A 22,483-nucleotide genomic window follows, 5' to 3' on the forward strand; every position below is an offset into this window, starting at 1 on the left:
TTTCTTAAAGCATAAATGATTGCGGCACGGAGTAATTTATTAACAACAAACTAAGTGCTCACGTTAAAGGAGGGTTATACTATTAGGTTGTTGATCACTTTTCGCTTGTGGGCCCAGGGAGGCCCAGCTTGTGTAATTATTAATATTAACGTAGTAAGAAATTCTAAATTATGATTTTAAGTTTTAAATTTTAAGATGGTTGCTAATCTAATCAAGAACTTTTTGTATTTGTATAAAACCTAAAATATGCAAAATATGTGTTAGAGATGTTAGTTTATTAAATTTAATTTAAGCTTGAAAACTTGATGAGGGTGGGTGAATCTAGCTAGTTTTAAAGCAGTGTGTAGCTTATTACTGGGGTTTCAGCACAAAAAGAATGAGACCACAAGCTGGTCCATTAGGAAAAATATGTAAATATCAACGATTAATTTTTGACAAGCTTTGGGGAAAAAGACAACGGGACCGGTAAGCAATTTCAAACAGTTTTTTTTTTTAAACGTATAGTGGAGACTTTTACTTTTAGATTTCTGTTTATGTAGCTTATAGGTTTAAGCATGATATGATAAAAGAGTATAATCCTAGTCAGTAGATAGTTGGAGTTCAACCATAAAATTAATAAATTATATTTAGCAGCAATTATTTTCGAACTAACTTGCTCTCCAAGTATGGTTATGGTTAACTAATCGACATCCCTTTGCTCCTTCGCTTTCTCGTACTATATTAAGTATTTTGTTTAAAAACGTTGATAGCTTTCTAGCATAACCTAATTTTAAGTCACGATAAAGTGAAGTGGGAATGAGCGAAGCTAACATAATAAGTTCTGAACGCCAATTCGAATTATAGAAATAGTATATCGATATCCATAATAATTTAAGGTAACTCTTTTTATAAATAGTTTGTTAGTCTATTTATAACTCCAGTTATCGTCATGTTTTTTCTTCCCCCCCACCCCCCAGACTAACTGTATTTGAGTAGTCTATTTTCTTGCAAGCCTGCCTAACTGTGCGCGTATTGCGGTCTTGTATGGCATTCTTGCTGAATTTTTAGTGTCAAATTTCAGGAGTGCTTGAAGGCTTAAGGTGTCGTGTAGTTACCCCTTCGCAGGTTGATGTAGTACAATTTTCGTATTAATCTTAAAAACTTGCTGATACTTTCTTTATCTTGTCCACGGAAGTGAGTAACTCCAAGTAGAGTCAGTAGTAGTACTTGAGTCCAAGTTGAGAGTACAACCCTTTCTAAGGGAAAAGAGAAACAAGTAGACATTGCCTTAACGGTAGGAAGCTTCCTGTGCTGGAAATTGCATAGATTTGGCTCAATCCTTTATAATGTAACAACGCGGTTGTCAACTGGTCTAAGTATCGGAATCCCCTCTAAAATACTATGAAATAATATCGGCGTTGGTGTGCCCTATTTAAAAACATGTTCAGTACTTTCTACTCGTTCTTCAGTGGGCCATGAGACCGCTTTATAAATTTACGTAGCAGCGCTAAACACTAACACTTAATCGCTTACCTTTAATATGTTCGCATAAGAGTTAACATTTCCAATATTTCATGTTTTATAATTTACTTCACTTTGTTAAGTAGCACAATACATGTATATTAGATGAAATATATAGAAATAACTATAACTTAAAGTAACTGCGAAAAAAGGGCTAGTGCTCTCCACTAATGAGATAATAAAACAAAGGCTGCTGCCCGAGATGTCTCGCAAACTCAGCGTAGTTGTAGTCCGGTTTTCACTAGCATTAAAGACATCGCTACCCACAGCACACCGGCAGCAAATATTGCAGAGCGACTTGTTCTAGCCGGTTAATTAAAACTTATTAAATTACCAGACTCGCCAAAAAGTAATCTACCCCTTACCTTTTTTAGTATTTGGAGTGGTGGGAAATCTAACAAAGTTGTCGAGGCTGTTTGCTGCGCTTTACAATGGAGTTTGCAGAAGACCGCAATGGATTATTTTCTATAGTTACAAGAAAATTACGGGGGTCTATAAGCCAAAGCCGGAAAAATCTTAAAATGATCACTGCGCTGTCGCCACTATGCGATTGCGGTACTTTCCACTTCATTGTTGCTATTTGCATCTACGCTTTAATTAAAGAAATATGACGGTTAAAGCGGCAAGGAGCAGGACGCTGTACTGTTTAATAAGTAGTATTGCGCTGTCTTCTTCCCACCGTGTAGAGTTTAAATAACGTGTACATATAATCTAGTAAACTCTGTATAACGAGGTTTTACTTGAAACAAAAAATTGTATACCCCATCGCGCTTAGCGGCCACTGTTGTGATGCTCCCGGAGATGCCAAGACCAGTATCTATGTCAAGAAAATACAGGCCCATCAGCCTTTTGACAGCCATACGCAAAGTAGAAAAGCAGGCACACTCCACTGCTTAAAAGCATTTTTTGACGCAAGCCACGTCCTGCCAGAGATTCAATAGAGAAGGGCACACCACGACTCAACAGCTCCTTTACCTGAGAGAGTGGGCGACCCGAGTCTTTAATTTAACCCTTCGCAAGTGTGCTGGAATATAATGGCACCATTATTATAATCGAGTATTTTGCAAATATATTTCTCAATTTTTTGGTATGTGTTCCACCTCTATCAGTAAATAGGGACTTTTACATTTAAGCTGAAACATTTACACCCCAAGTCATCAGGGGGCATCAAATGTGGTAAACCAAGGAACCAAAACTAGAGTACCTCATACCCCAAAACATTAACGAAGAGTTAAAGGAGACAGTAGGCACCGCTTTTCTTTATGTCGAAAAAGCTTGACCATTTAGCACAAGGACTTGCTTCACAAATTGTGTGCCATAACTTTCCCTATTGTTCTTTTTAACTTGATCAAATCTAAACCCAAAGATAGCGTTTTTTGACGCATGTGTGAAGTGAGACGCCCTCTATCAAGACCACTAAGAGCTACATTGTCACAAGGATCTTTTCTATCACCCCTACCCTTTGCACTTTATGAATGAGACTTGTCCCAGCCTGACATTCACACCCGAATTACCTCATACGCTAATGATGCAATGTTTTACTCCTCAGTAAATTCGCCTGTCTTATCGCGCCAACACCTGTAGCACTACCTAATGACGCTTGGCCAATGGTGTCGTCGTTAAAAAATTAGTATTAACGCGGAATAGAGCAAAGCCTTTTCCCTTAGGTAAAAGTGTACTGCCCTATTCCCGTCCCTGACCTCCAAACCAAGGTAATACCTTGATGTTCTCAGGCGATATACCTGGATCCTTGTGAAGCATTACTGGCAGTCGCACATATTATACCATGGTGAAGGTCAAGGCGGAGGTTCAAATTTTTTACCCTTTTCTTTGTGCTCGAAGCAAATTCTGGTTGCACAACAAATGACGCTTGTAGATGTTCTATATAAGGCCAATCACGACCTACGCTATCTAATACCTGGTCTTACGACCCACCAGCAATAGTCTCTTTGCTTCAAGTGAGACAAAACACGTTGCTACGCCTTTTGACGAGCGCGGCGTGGTTTTTCGCAACGATGCCTTCCATTAAGAACCTCCCATACTAAAAAATACAGAGGAAGATGTTAAGAGTTATATATTTTTACGAGGAAAACATATTGAAGTTGGGTAGGTTTAAGAGGTTGCATTGAGGTGTTTTTTTTGATGAAAGATTATTATATATATATAAATTGCACTGTTTTTCCTTCCTGCATTGGGTGTAGCTTGGTAAAACCTTTTCGACTATCTGCATTCACCTAAACACCTTTGCAGTGGAGTCATTGGGAGGAACTAACTCGGGAACATGAATTAGTACTACCAAAAAATACAAGGTTACGATTGTAGCACGAAAACAATTTAAAATAAAAATGTGTTTAGGGCACTAAAAAATGAAGGAAAAAAAATAATTATTTAATAATGACTTAGAACAGAAGCAATCATAGAAATTTCAGATAATTTGTACAAATCAAAAATATTACGGTCAAACTTGAGGAATGTTGACTGAGTGGAAAACTATTTTTATTAAAATATAAAATTATTTTACAGCCTAACATTATAATCAGCAAAAATATTAGTCTTTTAGCCTTTCAAAAGTCAAATAAATAAAGTTTAACTATATAAAGGGGGGATATTGGCAATGGATATTTTTTTTGCCCCCTTAATTTCTTTGTTATACAAATCTAGTTATTATCAAAGAAAATAATAATACTGTACAAAAACTTATTTAAGGTTTAATAATTATTTCACTTTTTCTATTTATCGTGTATTCTTCAAAAGAATAACCTTGAAAATGGCAATTTAATTTTTTTCAAATTATATTACTGAAATAGTTGCAATTTGGGATCTATCTTAAACTACAGAAACCTTTCTAAGACGCATATTATACCTTAAAGAAATGAACAAGCAGTCACGAAAGAGTGTTGCGCAAGAAGTTAAGCCCGAAAAAAAGACCCTACGTAGCGAGTCCTTTAAAAACAGTAAGCAAAGACTATAATGAAATCTTTTTAATTCAGCGGTTGTGGATGGCGCTACGCTTACGCATCATAATAAAGTTATTTTATGAGAGTAACCTTTAAATTATTCATGAAGTAAACGATAAAAAATTCTGGTACCTGATAATTAATCACTACCGGTAAATTGAAGAATATGAATATTAAATAGAGAATTCTGGTCAAATTAGCTCGAAGGTAAAGCATTCAAAATGCAGAGAAGCCCTTATTCAAGGTGTTTAGCTTAGTAAATAACTCTGTTTTGTGCTCAACTATAATTAGCTAACAACACCGCCTCTTGTCTCTACTGCAAAAAACCACATGAAACTATAAAATAAGAAGCTTAAAGAAGTTGTAAATTGATAAATTTCCGGTAACAAAACGTATCAACAAGCTGAAATGCCGAGAGCTAGTTTCAAAGTCCAATAATTAAGGAGGGCGGATAACCATTTTGAAAGGACTAGCGTCACGCGCATAAGCTAGCACTTTCTACAACAGCAAAGACTGAGCTATTACAACAATGTGGAAGCACACGTCTGCTTATACTCTTTATATACAATAATTCTAAGTAAATTTTACTATACTGTGTTGGATTACTGCTTCAGATGGTATGAAAATTTTACAATTAACTCGTAACTATTTTATAAATATTAGTAAAGAAAAGCCCGTATGACTTGCTTATAGGCGACTAAACGCTACCCAAAATGCATTAGCGACTCCTGAAAACTAATACGACTCTTTTAATACACCAATGACAGTTGCGAGATATTTCACATGAAACTTTTTATATAAAAATTTATTTTTGTCTTTATTACGAATGAAAAGCTATTTAATAATTCTAATTTGGTAAAAAAAATCTTTCATGTAACTGTTTAATTTTTCTTCTGAAAAGGTAACATTAGTTCGCTGGCATGAAGTTAGTAACTCCTGCCTTTCACTATTCCACGTTAGATAAAAATAATACTAATAATAAAAATTATACGAGCGCGAGATATCCTTTCGTTTTTGTAAAAGCATATCCATCATATCCTTAATAAAAAAGTATAGAAAAATATTTTACACAAAAAACTATAATTTTTAAAAAAATGTATATAAAAATTATAAAAAACTATTCAAACAAAACATTGCAGGTTGGAAGCGGATGTAGATGCCAAGTGGATTTAAAAATGGTTTTACACGTGATTGGTTACTTTAAAAGTTGTATGATTGGTGGAGTTTTATGTAAACATAAAATGGTTTAACTGTATTTAATATGAAGCCAAACAAAAAGTTTTGTAGAAGTAATTTATTTTTTGTTTAATACTTTTTAAAGAAACAAGAATGAATTATTATAACACAAATATAGTAATAAATAAGTACCAAATAATGAATTTTATAAACAATGAGATACAATCAAACAATAGAAAAACCAAATTCCTGAAGATTTTTATGCAATTGAAAAATAAGAAATTTATTAAAAACCAACTAAACAAATAAGGGAAACAAATAGAAATATATACTACCAAAAAGAAGACTATCCGTGTCGTATATATATAATAAGTAATACCAGTTTAAATATCTATTAAGCGCTAAATATAGTTGCTACAAACAATAAATGCCTAATAAAAAAAGCAAAGTGGCAAAAATACTAAATATGTAAAAAAAATTGGATTAATTAATAGCAGAATTGAAAAATAGCTAATAAAATTCAATAGGTTGGTAAAAAGGAATACCAAATTAATAAAGTAGAGTGCAAATTAAAAAATGGACCAATGAGTATCGTTAAAATATTTACCAAGAGCAGAAAGGGATTAATAGTAACTAAAGAGATAATACAATAATAGTTTAATTTAACCAATTTGATACCAAAAATATACGTAATAAGAACCAAAGTAAAAAAGACAGCCTAATTTATAACAGAAGTATTTTACTTAATTAGTAATATTATTAAAGTAATAAACCAATTAGAATATAAAGTATCAAAATATATTATTAAATTTTAATTGTTGGAAAAAAAAGACCAGATAGAAACAGCATGAATAATTATAACTACCAAATGAATAAGAATAATCGTAAAAAATATTGTTGAGGAATTTAATAATCATATAATACCAAATTAAAAATAACAGGTACCAAACAGATATAAACTTCTAATAAAAATAGAATTAGTAATTTTCAAATTTCCATACTTAATTTCAAGTAGAAAAAAAGCTTTTAAATATATACATTCATACTAACAAATCATAAATAAATATTTATCAAACAATTAATAATATGCCATAAAAATACTCTAAAGAAATTGTATAAGTTTAAAATATATAATACGGTCGTTGAAATAAATTCTTTTACATCAAAATAAATGTAACATTCGCCAAAAAGATATAATGTACCCATTTATAATAAAACGTGCGGCATCTTAAATATGTTGTAAATTAGTAAATTTTGTATAGTGAGACCCAAGTGAAGACAAGATCCAATACATAGTAACACATTTTATACAAACGGATTAATTTTTTTTGTTGACATCAATAATTTTGCATCAGTATACATAATAAAGATCAAAGTAAAACCGAAATACCAAACTAACTTTAATCAAGTAACAAAAAAAAGAAAAAGAAATTTAAATATTTGGCGTAAGTGTAAATAATTTAGACCGAAAGTTGAAACAAAAGTTGAAACGATAGTGCTAAACTAATTAATAACTAATAAGATATAAGAAAGTATATAATTTTGTAGCAGTGGGAGTAATAAGACCAAATTAGAAACTCAATCTACCAAAAAATTAGTATTTAATTTTTATAATAATAAAAACGAAAATAAATAATATTGAATCTGTGAAAATAATAAAGAGCAAAATAGAAACTTAAAGTGCCAACACATACAAAATATGCTGTAGATAATTTATATCTATCTGTGTCAAATTATAGAAAAGGTCAAATTAGAAACAAAGAGCACCAAACTAATACAAAGTAATAAAGGAAATACTTTACTAATTTGTATTAGTATTAAAAACAAAAACCAAGGTAGATACCAAAAACCAACTAGTTAATATTTTGATACGAATAATAACGAACTGAAATTGTGGTGCAAATAATTTAACCATTTATTATCTTGTATCAATGTAATTAACAAAGACCAATAAAGAAATCCAAAGTACCAATTAATTACCAAAGAGAATAATGAAAGTCACTACTATACGAAAGTGAAGATAACTTTTTCACTCCTAAATAAAAATATAACCGTACCAAAGAAAATTCTGGATGTTTTTGCTTCAAATCTACAAAACTCAAAGTGAAAAACTCAACGGAGCACTCGCAAAGTTCCTTCAAAGATTTCAGTGTTGCTTAATAAAAATAATGTATTTACATATTATTATTAGAAACAAACTTTCACTGCTGAGTTATATATAATAAATGTATATATATAAATAGATATAAAAAAGTATATAACTTCATAATATTATAAAGGTCTTTGCTGAACTATATATAATAATTCAATACTTATAGAAATATAACATCTTTATAAAAATTATAGTAAAAAGTGTTATAAATATTATAATTGTGAAGTTCAAGGTTGATAAAAAGTAGCATTGCTTTTAATAATTATATAATAAATTAATATTATATAAGCTTTTTCCAATTCGAAAAATAAAGATTTGGTATTAATATATATGAAATAAGTTTATAGAACTGAGAAAAAGAAATATTATAGTAATAATATGATAATAAATAGTTATTATAATATAGGAAGTGCCATATTTTTCATTGATATGAAGGGCTCCATAATTAGAAAAAAGTTTATTAAGTTTTCTCATGTCGTTTTCCATCAGTTCGCCAATCTTTTTTTTGAAAGTATTATTATTATAAATTAATTAGAGTAATAATATAAAAGTTAACCATAAAAATTTAAACAGAATAATTTTTTTGTTAAACTTTTTATACTAATACATCAAAATTATATTATTTAATTTTTTTTTATATAATTAATTACTGAAACAGTTTAAAAAAATTTTAATACTTTTTTTTTTATTTATTATAATACTTTTTAAAATTTTAACAATATTTCACAAAAATTATAACTTTTTAATCCCTTTAAAATTAATAATAGGATTTTTCAATTTTTTTAAAATTTAAATAATAATAATATTCTTTATAACTTTTTCGGGATTTATAATGGCATTCTTATGAAACAAAGAAGAAGTATATTCCAATAAAAAGTAATAATAAGTTTCGGTGACGTACTGAATGAACATATCTTCAACCATATGGGCCTTTAATAATATTAATGAAAATTATTGTTATAAAAAATATAACAGTAATGATAATAGTTATAATAATAACCATCATAATAATAAGCAATATTGTAATAATAACAATAATATTATTAATAATAGTAAAATTAAAAACAGTGGTAATAATAAATAAATAATAATAGTATTAAAATTAGTAATTTATTTATTATCATCAACAACAACTATAATATTAACACTACTTTAAATAATATTAATAGGAATAATACTACTAGTAATGATAATAATAATTGTAATCAACAATAATAAAGTAACAATAACAATTAATAACTATAATAATAGTAATAATAATAATAAATTATAATAATTTAATAGTTCCAGTACTTGGAAGTCCTGAAAATAATCATCAGTTGTAAGTAAAATAGTTTCCAAGTCTTGAGAAGTTTTAGAGTACCTGAATATTATTAGTTTTACTGAAAAATTTCACTTGAAAAAATTATTTTTTAAAATAAAGTTGAATATATAAACGCAATAATAATACATAAAAAACAAATATAACAATAAATAGTATATAAAAGAAAAGTTTGTATAAAAAAAATATTTATTATAAATAACATAAAAATGATTTAACTTTTTATAATTTATTTTTGTCATTATACGTATAAACCAAACCATTAAACAAACCATTTGCTTAGAATCATTAATATTTTTATACTTATATAAAACAAATAGTAAAAAAATTATAGTATAAAAGTAGAACTATACAAACTGAATGAAAGTGAAAATAATAAAGCAATAAATATCAACCTAAGTCTTCATTTAATGGTATTATGTATTATTATATAGTAGTTAAACAGATTATACTTCTTATTGTTTTTATTATTAAATTTTTAGAAACAAAATAAAAATAAAAAAGTAATGAATTTTTAAATTGAATAAAGTAATATAAAAAAGTAAAGTAAAACTGTATAAACGATAATATTATAATAAATAAAAAGTGAAAATAATAAAGAAGTGATGAAAAAGTTTTATTATAAAATGAATATAAAATCTATTTTTACTTGTGGTTATTTACTTTTTTTTTATATTTATAATATATAACTTTTTCTTATTATTATTATATATGAAAAACCCTTTATTATAAACACAAAATTTTTCTTATAATTATATATAAAAGAAAGTTATTTTACTTATTATTATTGATATATAAAGTTTTTAATTTATTTATTATTCATTTATCATTAAGTATAAAAAATAATAAAAAATTTTCTTATTTATTATAAATATTAATAACATTTAAGTTTATCATACCATTTATTTTACTTATCATAATTTATTTGAAGTATAATGTTATAAAAAGTTTTTATTTTACTTATTATTTATTTTTTAATATATATCATTACTTTTTTTTATAAATAAAATAATATTTTGAAGTTTCCATTATTATACTTATATAACTTAGTTTACTTTTGATTATATATTTTTTTAAAAATAGAATAAATAATTTACTTGCTTAAATTATTATTATTTTATATATAAAAAACTATTCTACTTAATATTTTTTTTTAATAAATATAATAACATAATAAAAAGTTTTTCCTATTTATATGCTTTATCTATTTTTTATTTTTCTATAAATAGAATTATATAATATAAAGTTTTCTCATTAATATGTATTTTAAATATTGTTATCAACTTTTTTTTATAGATATAAATAAATTATGGCCACCAGTTTTTCGTAAAGAAAGAAGAGAAGCAGTCCTGCGAGTCTTTCAGAATAACTTTTATAAGAAATCTTAAATAGTAAAAATAAAAATGCTAATAATTATAATAATATATTTAAATACGAATAAGCTGATTGGGCAAGCTTCTGAAATCCTCTAACGACATTGGCCACTCGTGTTTTGGTTCGGTCTCGAGTAGAAAAATCGAGTTCTTCCAGCAAATTAATGGCGAGATGTTGTGCGTATTGTGTGCATTTACAGCAGTTATTCACTATTTTATGATTATTATAGACATCATTATTTTTTTGGTCGTTATTATTATTTTTGATACCAACAATCATCATATATTCATTAAAAAACTCGTTATTGGGCTCATCATTTAGAAATCGCTCTCCTTGTTGGCGAATCATTTGCTTTAAATATATACGAAAATAAAAAATTTTAATATTAAATTAAATATAATGAAAATAAAATAATAATACCATAAATATATTTAAAATTATAACAAAAAATATATAAAAAAAATAATAATATATAAATAATATAAAAGGAAAAAAACCTTGTAAAAGTAAAAAATTAAAATTTAAGTATAATAAATAAAGAAAATGTACAAAATAAATATTATAAGTAAAATAAAGTAATAACAAGAATATAGAAGTAAAATAAATAAATAGTAAAAAAAAATTATATTAAAATAAAAAATAGCAAAAAATATACAAAATAAATAATAATAAATAAAATAAAATACTTCAAAGTTTTCTTGAAAATAAAATAAAGCTTCGATGCATTCTTGAAGGACTAAACCTTTAAAAGTAGAACGTTTCGTTTTGGAAGCAACGCTTAACTCAATATTAATATAAAAATAGCAATAATAGTAATAATAATAATTATAGTATTTACTTGCTGTTCGATCATTTGGAAAAGTACTACCGGAAGGCTCGATATGTACTGCCCTTTTTCATTTTTTTCAGGTTCCTCATGTTTTCTTTTACCTGAAAACCACTCTTCATGCTCTGAACTTTATAATAATAATAATAAGTAGATAAGCAGATAATAAAAAGTGATAATTACTATTAAATATTATATATATAAAAAGCAAAACTTTAATAAATTTTTTGTCCACGTTTTCATTTTTAGTTTTACTTGTGCCGTATACAAGTTGTTTAACAATTCATCCTCAAAATAATTATAAAAAGTAATAGTAATTGGAATAATAATAATAATACCTTTCCTTGGAGGATTAAAGGCTCAATTCTCGCAAGAGGAACGTTCAGCCGATGAAGCATATCGTATACGTACTGATCAACGTAATTCATTAGAAGCCAAATATCAGAAGTATCGAGAGAATTGATAACTGAATAGAATATAAGAATAAAAAGAATAATAAGTAAAAGGTGAAGATCATAAGTAATAATAATAATAAAATATAAATATTAAATAATATATAAAATGGTTAATAACTATAAATATTAATAATAAAATATATAAGGAAACTGAAAAGATAAATAATTGAACTGCGAATAAAGTAAATAATAATAAAAAATAGAATATATTATGATATATAACAATGAAAACGTACATGTAATTAGTAAATATAATAAAATAATACAAAAAAGTGATTATAACAAGAAAAAAGAAATATTAAGAAGTAATAATAATAAAATATAATTACATTAAAAGTGACAATAATAATAAATAACAGGAAAATAAAATTTATAAAAAGTATTATTAGAACTAAAAAAGTATTTATAATATTATAAGAGATGAAGTATTACAAATATTAATTAAAGTATCACTAATCATATTAAAATAATAGGAAGTACAATATTAATAATATTGATAATTAAATATTTAAAGTACATTCATAATGTAAAAATAATAAAAATATATTAGAAAAATATTATAACAATTAATTATAAATAAAAATTTAATATGTATAAAATATATTAAAAAATATAATTATAGTAACTATAGAAAGTAATAATATAGAATAATAAATAAGAAAAAATAAATAAAAAAAAAAATTATATATAGTAAAATAGCGAAATGCTTAAGTACTGAATAAAAAATATTAAAAACAATATAAGAAATAAAAGTTTATTAGATATAAATAATATTAAGAAGAGTAAAAAAATAATCTTAATAATAATCAAAGTAATAAATAATAAGAAAAATATTAAAAATTTAAAATAATGTTAAATAGAAAGTAAATAAGGAAAAAGTATATTATCATAGTAATAATAAATTGTAAAAGAAAAGTAAGCAATAATAAAAAAGAAAGTATTTAAGAAATAATATTATAGTTATAATCAATAAAAATTGCAAACAATATTAAAATATAAAAATAAATAAAAAGAGACTATAATAATTATAGTAATATTAATATTAATACTCAGAAATAATTTTTTAAAGCTAAAAAAAATAATTATTATAATAAAAATACTGAATATAATTTAATAAGTAACAACAATAAAATGATAATAATTTTATATAATGATAAGTAAAATAATATAGAAAGGAATCCATAAAAAAAAATAAAAGTAATAATATAATATATATTATAAAAAGAAAATGTAATATAAAAAATGTAATAATGTTAAGTAAATATCAATAAAAAATAAATATTAAAGAAAAATAAATAATTAGTAAAATATTGTTTATAATAAATATTTAACAAATTTATGTAATTATAACAAGCAATATATATAAAGATTATTTAATGCAAATAGTGAATAAAAAGAAAAATATATATATAATAAATATTTTATAAAAGTATACAATAACAATAAGTAAAATATAAGGATATAATAAATATTTGATATAAATAAATAATAATAATAAGTAAAATAAAAATTATATTGAATTTTAAAGAGATAAAAAATAAAAATGTTAAGTAAAATAATATTAATATACTAAATTAATAATAAAAATAATTATTAGTAAAAAGTCAATCACGAGGAGGTTCAGTGAAGCGCCGTAGCAAAGTGCGGACACGTTCGTTATAGTTGTCCAAGTACATATCAAATATTGCAAAGTCTGGAGGCATGCATTTAACGGCGTGCGTTTGCACAATTTCCAAGTCCTACCAAAAAATATTATTATTAGAAAAATAATGAAAAGCATCTAGGAATGAGAGAAAACTGAAAAAAAGTAATATATAAAAATAGTATTATTAATAAAAATACTGAAGTAATAAAAAGTAAAAAAAATATAAATATATATAAATAAACAATAAAAATAGCATATTATTATATTAATTTGATTATTGATAGAAAAATAGATAAATAGAAATCTTAAAAAATAAAAAACTGTAAGAATATATATATATAATAATTTTTTTGATAAAAATAGAATAATAAAAAGAGAACACTAATAATAAGAATCATTAAAATAAATAAAAACTTATATAAAAGTAGAAAATACATAATAAAAAAAAACAGACAATATATATTTTATAGATACAAATAATAAATATATTTATAATGAAAGAAGTTATAATAATGAAATAAATTTTTTAAATAAAAGTACATAAATATTACAAGTTATATATAAAAATAACAAATGAATAATTATTAAAAAATATAATAAAGATATAAAATAATAATATATTTATATATAAAATAAATCTTTTACATATTAATACAAATAATAAAATTAGAAAAATAATAATAAATGTAAATGAAATAAAAAAGTATTTATAACAAGTACTAAATAAAAACAAATAAATAAGTATGTATAATATAATAAAAAACCTTAATAAATATATAAATAATATATAAACATAAGAAAGTTTATAGAGTTTGCATGTTCCTATATAAAATATTAAAAAAGCATAAAAATTATATTAATATTAATTATAGTTTTAATAAATAATTATTATTTGATAATAAAATAATAAATAGTTGTTTAAAGCGGGTGTGTATATATTTATATAAAATTATAAAAATAATTTAGAAAGTATATAAAATAATATATAAATATATAAAGCGAGCTTGTAAAAATATTTTTATGCATAATAATATATATACATATGAAAATGTAATAAAAATTTAATAAATAGATATAGTTTGTATAATTTATTTAGATACTATAAATAATAATACCTATTATAAGATAAAAAATATTTAAAAAAAGTATAATTTATAACAAAAATGGATATAAAGCGAGTTTCTTAATATAAAATGTTTTAATAATAATAACAAGTAAAACCTTAAACACAAAACGTAATTTTTCTATAGTTTCCTTAAGACTTTGAAGTGTACTACTATTATTATTATCTGAAAGTAAAAACGTTTCAAACTTCGTGGAAATGCTATTGAGTATAACAGAAGTGGCCTGTTTAGTACTAAAAGTCAGTACTTTTCTTATTTACATTGTTATTATTACTTTTTTATTTATATTCTATACAGAAATTTTTTTATGTCTCATCTATAAAAGTTATATATTCCATACTTTTTAATAATATTAATATTTATATTCTTATTATAAGCAATTCAAGAACCAATATATTATAAACAACAAAAAAAAATAATGAGTTTCTTTGACTGCTCTCGAGTCGCCGAAGGAGCACACCGGCCGCCACATGGCATAACGCGTCAGTAGGGTAATGCTTTCAGGCGGCCTACCCTCAACTACACATAACAGTTATTCGAGCTGAAAGTCTTTAAAAACTTTTTTAAGTTTATATGAGAGTTAAGTATTATTGTTTACTTTTTATTATACTTTTATAAATATTTATTTTTACTTAGAAAAAAAATTATATAAAAGTTAGATATTAACATTTACTTTTTTATTTTCATAAATACTTTTTTATTTTATATAGCATTAAATTTTTACTTTAACTACCGATATTATTTATAAAACTTTTAAAAAAAAAGTTTTACAAAAGTTATATATTTATAGTAAAATGCTTTCATTAATGTCATCTTTTATTATTATTTTAAAAGTTATCATAATCATTTTATCCTATAAACTTTACTGACTTTAAAGTTTAAAAGTTTTACTCAATATATTTTTTTTTACTTCCAACTTTTTATTTATTTTTAAATTTTTATTTTTGTTCCTTTAAAGTTTTTCGGTATTATATTTTATTTATTTATATTTTTGGATTAAAAGAAAATTTTTTTGTATTAACTAATAGTTGTTTTTGTTAATATTTATCGCTATTATTATTTTTTCCAAGTTTATTACTTCCTTTTTTATTATTTTACTACAAACTGCTGTTCTTCGTATAATTGCTAGTTACTTCAAAAGTTTTTTATAGTTATTAACTCCAACTTGCTTATAATATTTTTTATATCAAAAATTATTATTTATTATTTTTATTTTAAAACTTTTTAAGTTATTATTTTATATTTTCTATTAAATTTTTATATTTATAACTTTCTTTAAAGTTTTCCATTTAGTAATTTTTTATTTAAAATTTTTTTTATATTTATATTATACAAAACTATTTTCCTTATAATTTTTTTATATAAAAATATTTATTATTCCAACTATTTTTCTATAACTTTCATATATATTTCATATTACATTAAAATTAATAATTATCAATAACTTATTATCAATGCTTTTTATCATTCCAATTTTTTTTATTAATAACTTCTTATTTATTTTTTCATATATATTTATTATTTATATATTATTAATATTACTTTTGTTTTATAATTCTTTGGTCTGCTGGAAGTATCAATTTTGAGATCGGGAATAGTGACCTCCTAGTAAAAACCAAAATACTCAAAACTTTTTTCATGGTATACCAAAGTCTTATCTATAAACTTTATCTATTGCGCATTCTCTTTGCACGATAAGCATGATGGACACTATAAAGCGTGGCGCCGTACTGCAAAGTTCGATAAGCTTTTTATTATGGAGAAAAAATATATATTATTTATAATATAAAATATAAAGACAGAACAAAATAATTATAAAAATAAAAGAAATTTATTTCTAATAAAACACAAAGAATTAAATAAATATTTTAAAGAATAATATTTTATATAAAAACAATAATAATAATAACTTTTTGATGTATAATATATGAAAAATATAAAATATGAATATTATTATAAATTAATAAAAAAGACGATTAAAATATCAAAAATATATAGAAAAAAAAGGAAGAAAGGAGACTAAATATTAAATATAATAACCTTTTATTGAAAATTACAATAATATTAAGTAATACTTTCAAATAATGTGCAGTAAAAAATAAAATATATTGAATATATTTAGTAAAAATGGTTTTCTGATATAAGAAAAATATAATAATAATATATATAATATAAATAAATTGTCTTTATAAAATATTAATATTATAAAAATATAAATATACTAAAAAAAAGTTTCCTTTATTTATATTATAAAAAATCAAAAAGCTTATTATTACTGAGAAAAAAGTATAAACCGAATAAATTGTATAAAAAATTAAATATTTAACTATAAAAATAATAACTAATCTTTAAAATTAATTATTACAACGTATAATTAAAGTATTATATAACATGTTTTATATAAAAGTATAAAAAAAAGAAAAAAAAGTGTATAATATATAAATATTCTTTTTATTAATAAAAAAGATCTCTTTAGTACCAGTATAACATAAATAAATAAATAGAGGAAATATTATTTAATACAAGAAAAACTTATGAATATATTATAGAAAAAAAAGTATAAATATAATTTATATAAAAAATTATTTAAGATATAAATATAAAAGGTTTTTATTAATATATATTAAAGCAGATTATTATTATTATTATTACGTATAATATACAATTTGCAATAAATAAAAATTTTATTAATATTTTTTTAAATAATAAAGAAAAGAAAGTTATGAATTTCCTTTACATGAAAATATTTTCCAAATGTCAGGTTTCTTTTATAATTTAATATTATTACGTATATATAATTAATACATATAAGAAATAAAAAAAATATTATATATAATAATAATAATTAAAAAAGTCGTAAATAAAATTTTATATACAATATATAGAAGTAAAAAAAAAATAGAGTGCCGTTTATATAATTAATGTTACATTAATAAAATAATAAAGAAAATAGAAGTACACATAATTTTTCTATAAACGATATATAAATTTTTTGAAAACACAGTTTCTTAAATAAGTTCACAGTAGTAATATTAAAAATAAGTAAATATTATAAATAATAAAATATAATATACAGTAAGAAACATTTTAATTATATATATATTAAGTTAATAAAGTTTCGTGCATATTAAAAATATATTCATAAAAAATATTATATAATATAATATTTTATATAAAATTATAAAAATAAAAAAAAAAAGTTTAAAAATAGTTTATGGAAAATACTAAAGTTTCCTATATTAAAAGTTTCTTCATTTTATATTTTTTTTCACCCAAAGACGCGCGAATATGATTGGTTTTTGCTTTTAAATAACGTTTTTATTACTTAATAGAAATTTTCTTTTCAAAACAATGTATAGTAAACGCGTGTTTACCCACATGCTCGACTCACGTAGGAGCCGTTATTTTTATGTTTTAAGAGGTAAACGCAGTAATTATTCTCTGAAACAAGCAATTTTAGTTATAAATATATGTAATAAAAATTTGTTAGAAACAACGAAGAAATATATAATAATATAAATAAATGATACTATATAATAAGTATTAGATAAGATGAGAAGTTTATAAAAAATAATAATGAACAATAAATATAGAAATATATAATAGTAAATATATATATTAAAAATTATTACAATATAAATTACTAATAAGCTATAAACAGAAATTAACATAAAGAACGGAAAATATAAAGTATAATGCAAATACAAGTTTTCGTGATAAATAATAATAAAATAGAAATAAATATGTATCGTGAAAAATATTAATAACTTGCGGTTCGTATTATTTTGAATTTAGTAATTTATATAAAACTTTATTTTATTATATTTCAAAAGTTTCTGTTTATTTTAATATAAAAATTTATTTATTGTCTTTATAATTGTATTCTATTGATAATTTTAATACAATATTTTAATATAAGTTTTTTTGTATTTATATTTATTTTATTAATAAATTTATATTAATATTTAATATACAATATTTTTAATACTTACGTTTTTTTGTTTTTTTTTTATTGTAAAAATAAATGTAAAAAAGAATAATTATTTTATTTTAGGTTCATATACTATTATAAACAATGATATATAAGAATTATAACAATTGTATCTATTAATAGATTTATTTAATATAATAATTTTCTTATAAATAAAAAGTTTTTATCGTTAATTATATAAGAAATTTAATATCAATATTATATTTATTACTACTTTTATATTAATATTTATAACAAAATATTGTTGTTTATATATTGTTATATTTATATACTTGTTTTACATTTTTAAAACTCAAATAAAATAATAACAAACAAAGTAAAAACGTTCGAAAGGAAAGTCCACATGATACTTTCAAGTTTGCTACACAAATCATTAACGGGATGAAAGTAAGAAGATAAATAGCGTCGCTGCTCGGGATCGTCTTTGGCGGTGTATAAAAGTTCGTCTCTTTAATATTAATATAATAAAAATAAAATTATTATTAAAAATAACAAAGAAATATCATATAAATGTTAAAAAAAAATAAGAAATTGTATATATCATTAAAAAGAAAACTTCATACAAAAAGGATAAAAAAAATAATATAAAGTAAATATTATTAGAAAAAAAGAAAAAAAATATCAAAGAAAAGTTAGAAATTACAATAAAAAAGTTGATAGTTATATTTAACTATAAAAATGAGCAAAAAAAAAATAAAATATATAATGAAAAGTAAAACCATACTAAATATAAGAACAAAAAAATAATTATTAAAAGTTAAATAATAAAAAATAATATATAAAAGGAAGATTAACGTAAAAAGTCTAAAAAGTATATAACGATAATTTTTTGTAAGGAAAAAAAGAAACTTAATTCTTATATTTACAAGAATGAAATCAATATATTTTTAATAGTTGGTATTAATATGAAAACTAAAAAAAAAAAATTTATAAAATAAAAAAGTTATAAAAATAATAATAAAATAAATTTATAATTATTTACCGAAAAAAAAATTAAATAAACAATTTAAAAAAAAAAGTATTATAAGGATTAAAAATATAAAACTTTTAAAATAATACATTTAAAATGTGTAGAAAAAAATATATTTAACAATAAACTTTGAAAAATATACTATAATAATAAATAAAATGAAAAAAAGTTGACTACGAATAAATTATATTGAATACTCCTAATAAAAGTAAATAAACCAAACAACAAAATAATGAAGTTAAAAAATGTTTTTATAAAAAAAATAAAAAAAATAAAAAAATATTATGAAAATTATTATATCAAATATAAAAGTAAACAGAAAATAATAACAAAAAAAAAATAATAAAATCTTTTATAATAAATATATAAATAAAAAATTATAATTATTAAACAAATTATATTAAATACAAAAGTGACTTGAAAATAATACAATATAAAAGTTAATAGAAACGTATCAATAATAAGAGAATATACAATAATAACAATCAGTAAAAGTTTTATTTATTATACTATAATACTTGTAATAATGAATATTTATAACAACCAAAATCTTTTTTTAGTTTATTAATGATTAGCTAAAAAAATATTATATTGATTAAAAAGTTTATAATAAAAAGAAATTACTAGAATAATAAGAAATATTGATTGTAAATAAGTAAAAGTTTATTTTATATAAAATTATTTTATAGTTTTTATTTTTATTAATTGTTATTATACAAAAAGGAAAGCAAAAAAAAAAGTTATTTATAAAGTATACATAAGAAAGAACTTATATTAAAATTAAATATAAAAAAAATTGAAAAAACTAAAATAGTAAAAAATTTGTCGGCATGCAACTTTTATAATTTATTTGATTTTTTATTGATAATTATTTCAATTTATTTATTTAACATTTTTAAGTACTTTAACTATTTATAAGGTAAAATAGTCATTACTAATTATGATACTTTTGATTTATATAATTAATATAATAATTTAAATTTAATTATTTTCTTTATTCTTTATTATATATTAATTATTGCTTTTATTATTTATATAATAATTTATTGACTATTATTTTCGCTCTTTTTTATCTACAATAATTGTAATAACAATTTTTATTATTGTTATAATTTTCTATAACTATTACTTTTTAATTTTTTCTATTTATTATCAATAAAAAATACTTTAACTTTATTATCTTCTTTACTTTTTTACAATTTATTATTATAATTTTTAACTTACTTTAGTTTTCATTATTTCTATTTAATATTAATATATACTTTTATTATTAATAAAATAATTTATTTTTTTATTGTATTATATTTTTTAATTATTTATTATTATTGTTATTACCTAATTCTTTCCAACTGGCCCAGCTTGGTATGAACTTGAAGTAAATTTACATCAGAACTTTCTAATTCGTGTCTTAAAGTCTATAAATATATTGGCCTCAAAAAGTAAATTCTTTTAAAAATTATTATTAATAAATAATAAAAAAAGTAATAAAATAATTATTTTCTGAAAAGTATATTTTAAAAAAAAAATAGTAAAACAATTCTAATTTTGGATTTAAAATCTATTAAAAAATTAAGAATTTAAGAGAATTTATAAATTTATGATCAGGAAATTATAAAAAAGTAATAAAATCACATAAAATCAAAGTTGAAGTAAAACGATTCTAACTTGTATCTAAAATCCTATAAATACTAGTCAAGAGAAAATATATATAAATTTAAGCAGGAAAAGAAATTAAAAAGTATTAAAACAAAAAATTTATGAGAAATCCGTAATAAATTAGTTAAAAACTACAGATAAAACAAAAAAAAATTAAAATGATAAAATCGGAAAATAATAAAGTGATAAAATAAAAGAATTTATAAAAACTTTTTTAAGAAATTCAATCTTAAAAAAAGCAAATAAAAATAAAAAATAAATAAAAATAAACCAAAAAAGTATTAAAAATACAATTGGAAAATTTTTTTTAGTAAAAAAATTTAAGTTGAGCTAAAAAATGAAATATTTACTTTTAAGCCCTAAAAAGGAAAAGCTTTTTAACAGAAAAAAAAAAAATTTCTTAAACAAAATTAAGAAAGATTTTAACAAAAAAGTTGAAAATAAACCAATTAAAGAATTTAAACTAATAAATAAATAATACAAAAAAATTATAATATATAATAAAAATATTAAAAGATTTGTTTAAAGTTTTTTAGAAAAGTAAATGGATTGAGGATTACTAAAATTAATAAAACAAATTATTTTATTAATTGTTTTAGAAAGTAATAAGTAATAGTACGCTTTTTAAAATTGTATATAAAATTAGTTAAAAGTATAATAATTTAATAAATTTCTAGCATTTTTACATAAAACTAATTATTTTATGTTATTTTTAACTAAAAATAGTAAAATATATGGATTTCTTTTTAAAAAATTCGACTTGAAGTATAAGCCTCAATCAAAATTTCTAAAAGAACCTGAACAGTATCAAGTGTTGTAGTAATTTTATTTATATAATCTCGCGAGTACAGCAATTGATTTCTGGAGCTGTTTACTTTCCTAACATCTAAGAGTAAAAAAATTAAAAATATTAATAAATAAATAATAATTATTTATTCAACAAAGATAAAGGGTAAAGGAGTTTTTTTTTAGCTAAGTTTAAAGTAGAAATTATTATTATGAACACAATTGAACGTCAAACTTTAATTTAAAGAAAAATGTAAAAAGTGTATAAACTGACATTAAAATAATTATAAACTAAAGAGGCTTTATAAAGTTGCGTAGTAATTTATTTTAAATATATTTTTAAATAAAACCATCATAATCCTCAATTACTTCGTCATACTTTTGATAAAGCCTTAACAATTTATCAAAACTTAAGCTGATGGTTTTTACTGATTTTTTTGTAAAATATAAAAGTTCAAGTCCATCCTAATTTATTAATAACGGGTAGAAAAACGCAGAGGTTATATTTCTACAAAGTTTTATTATATCCACATTAATAAACCTTAAGATC

At 21.6% G+C, this 22,483-nt stretch overlaps 1 protein-coding gene and 1 long non-coding RNA gene across 2 annotated transcripts; both read right to left on the reverse strand.

The window, feature by feature from the left end:
• Positions 1-5,337: 5,337 nt before the first annotated feature.
• LOC135122216 (uncharacterized) lies at positions 5,338-7,779 on the reverse strand. The gene is made up of 3 exons (XR_010279286.1): positions 7,691-7,779; positions 5,449-5,495; positions 5,338-5,403 (listed from the first exon to the last, which is right to left on the reverse strand). It is a non-coding gene; the product is annotated as an uncharacterized LOC135122216 (long non-coding RNA).
• A 459-nt stretch (positions 7,780-8,238) lies between these two features.
• On the reverse strand, positions 8,239-22,398 carry LOC135122214 (exocyst complex component 3-like; the record flags this gene model as incomplete). The annotated part of the gene is made up of 18 exons (XM_064046428.1): positions 8,239-8,283; positions 8,687-8,715; positions 9,079-9,148; positions 10,424-10,489; positions 10,542-10,689; positions 10,750-10,831; positions 11,167-11,262; positions 11,319-11,436; positions 11,521-11,594; positions 11,645-11,772; positions 13,374-13,500; positions 14,628-14,753; positions 16,073-16,135; positions 16,197-16,277; positions 18,846-18,969; positions 20,827-20,906; positions 21,945-22,033; positions 22,284-22,398. Coding segments are annotated over 18 exons (1,629 nt in total), but the record flags the coding sequence as incomplete, so codon positions are not given.
• Between the last annotated feature and the right edge of the window lie 85 nt (positions 22,399-22,483).

Source organism: Zophobas morio, unplaced genomic scaffold (genome assembly GCF_036711695.1).
Source record: "Zophobas morio isolate AGI-343-1 ecotype UQ-CSIRO unplaced genomic scaffold, CSIRO_AGI_Zmor_V1 ptg000998l, whole genome shotgun sequence".
In the NCBI taxonomy this organism is placed as follows: domain Eukaryota; kingdom Metazoa; phylum Arthropoda; class Insecta; order Coleoptera; family Tenebrionidae; genus Zophobas; species Zophobas morio.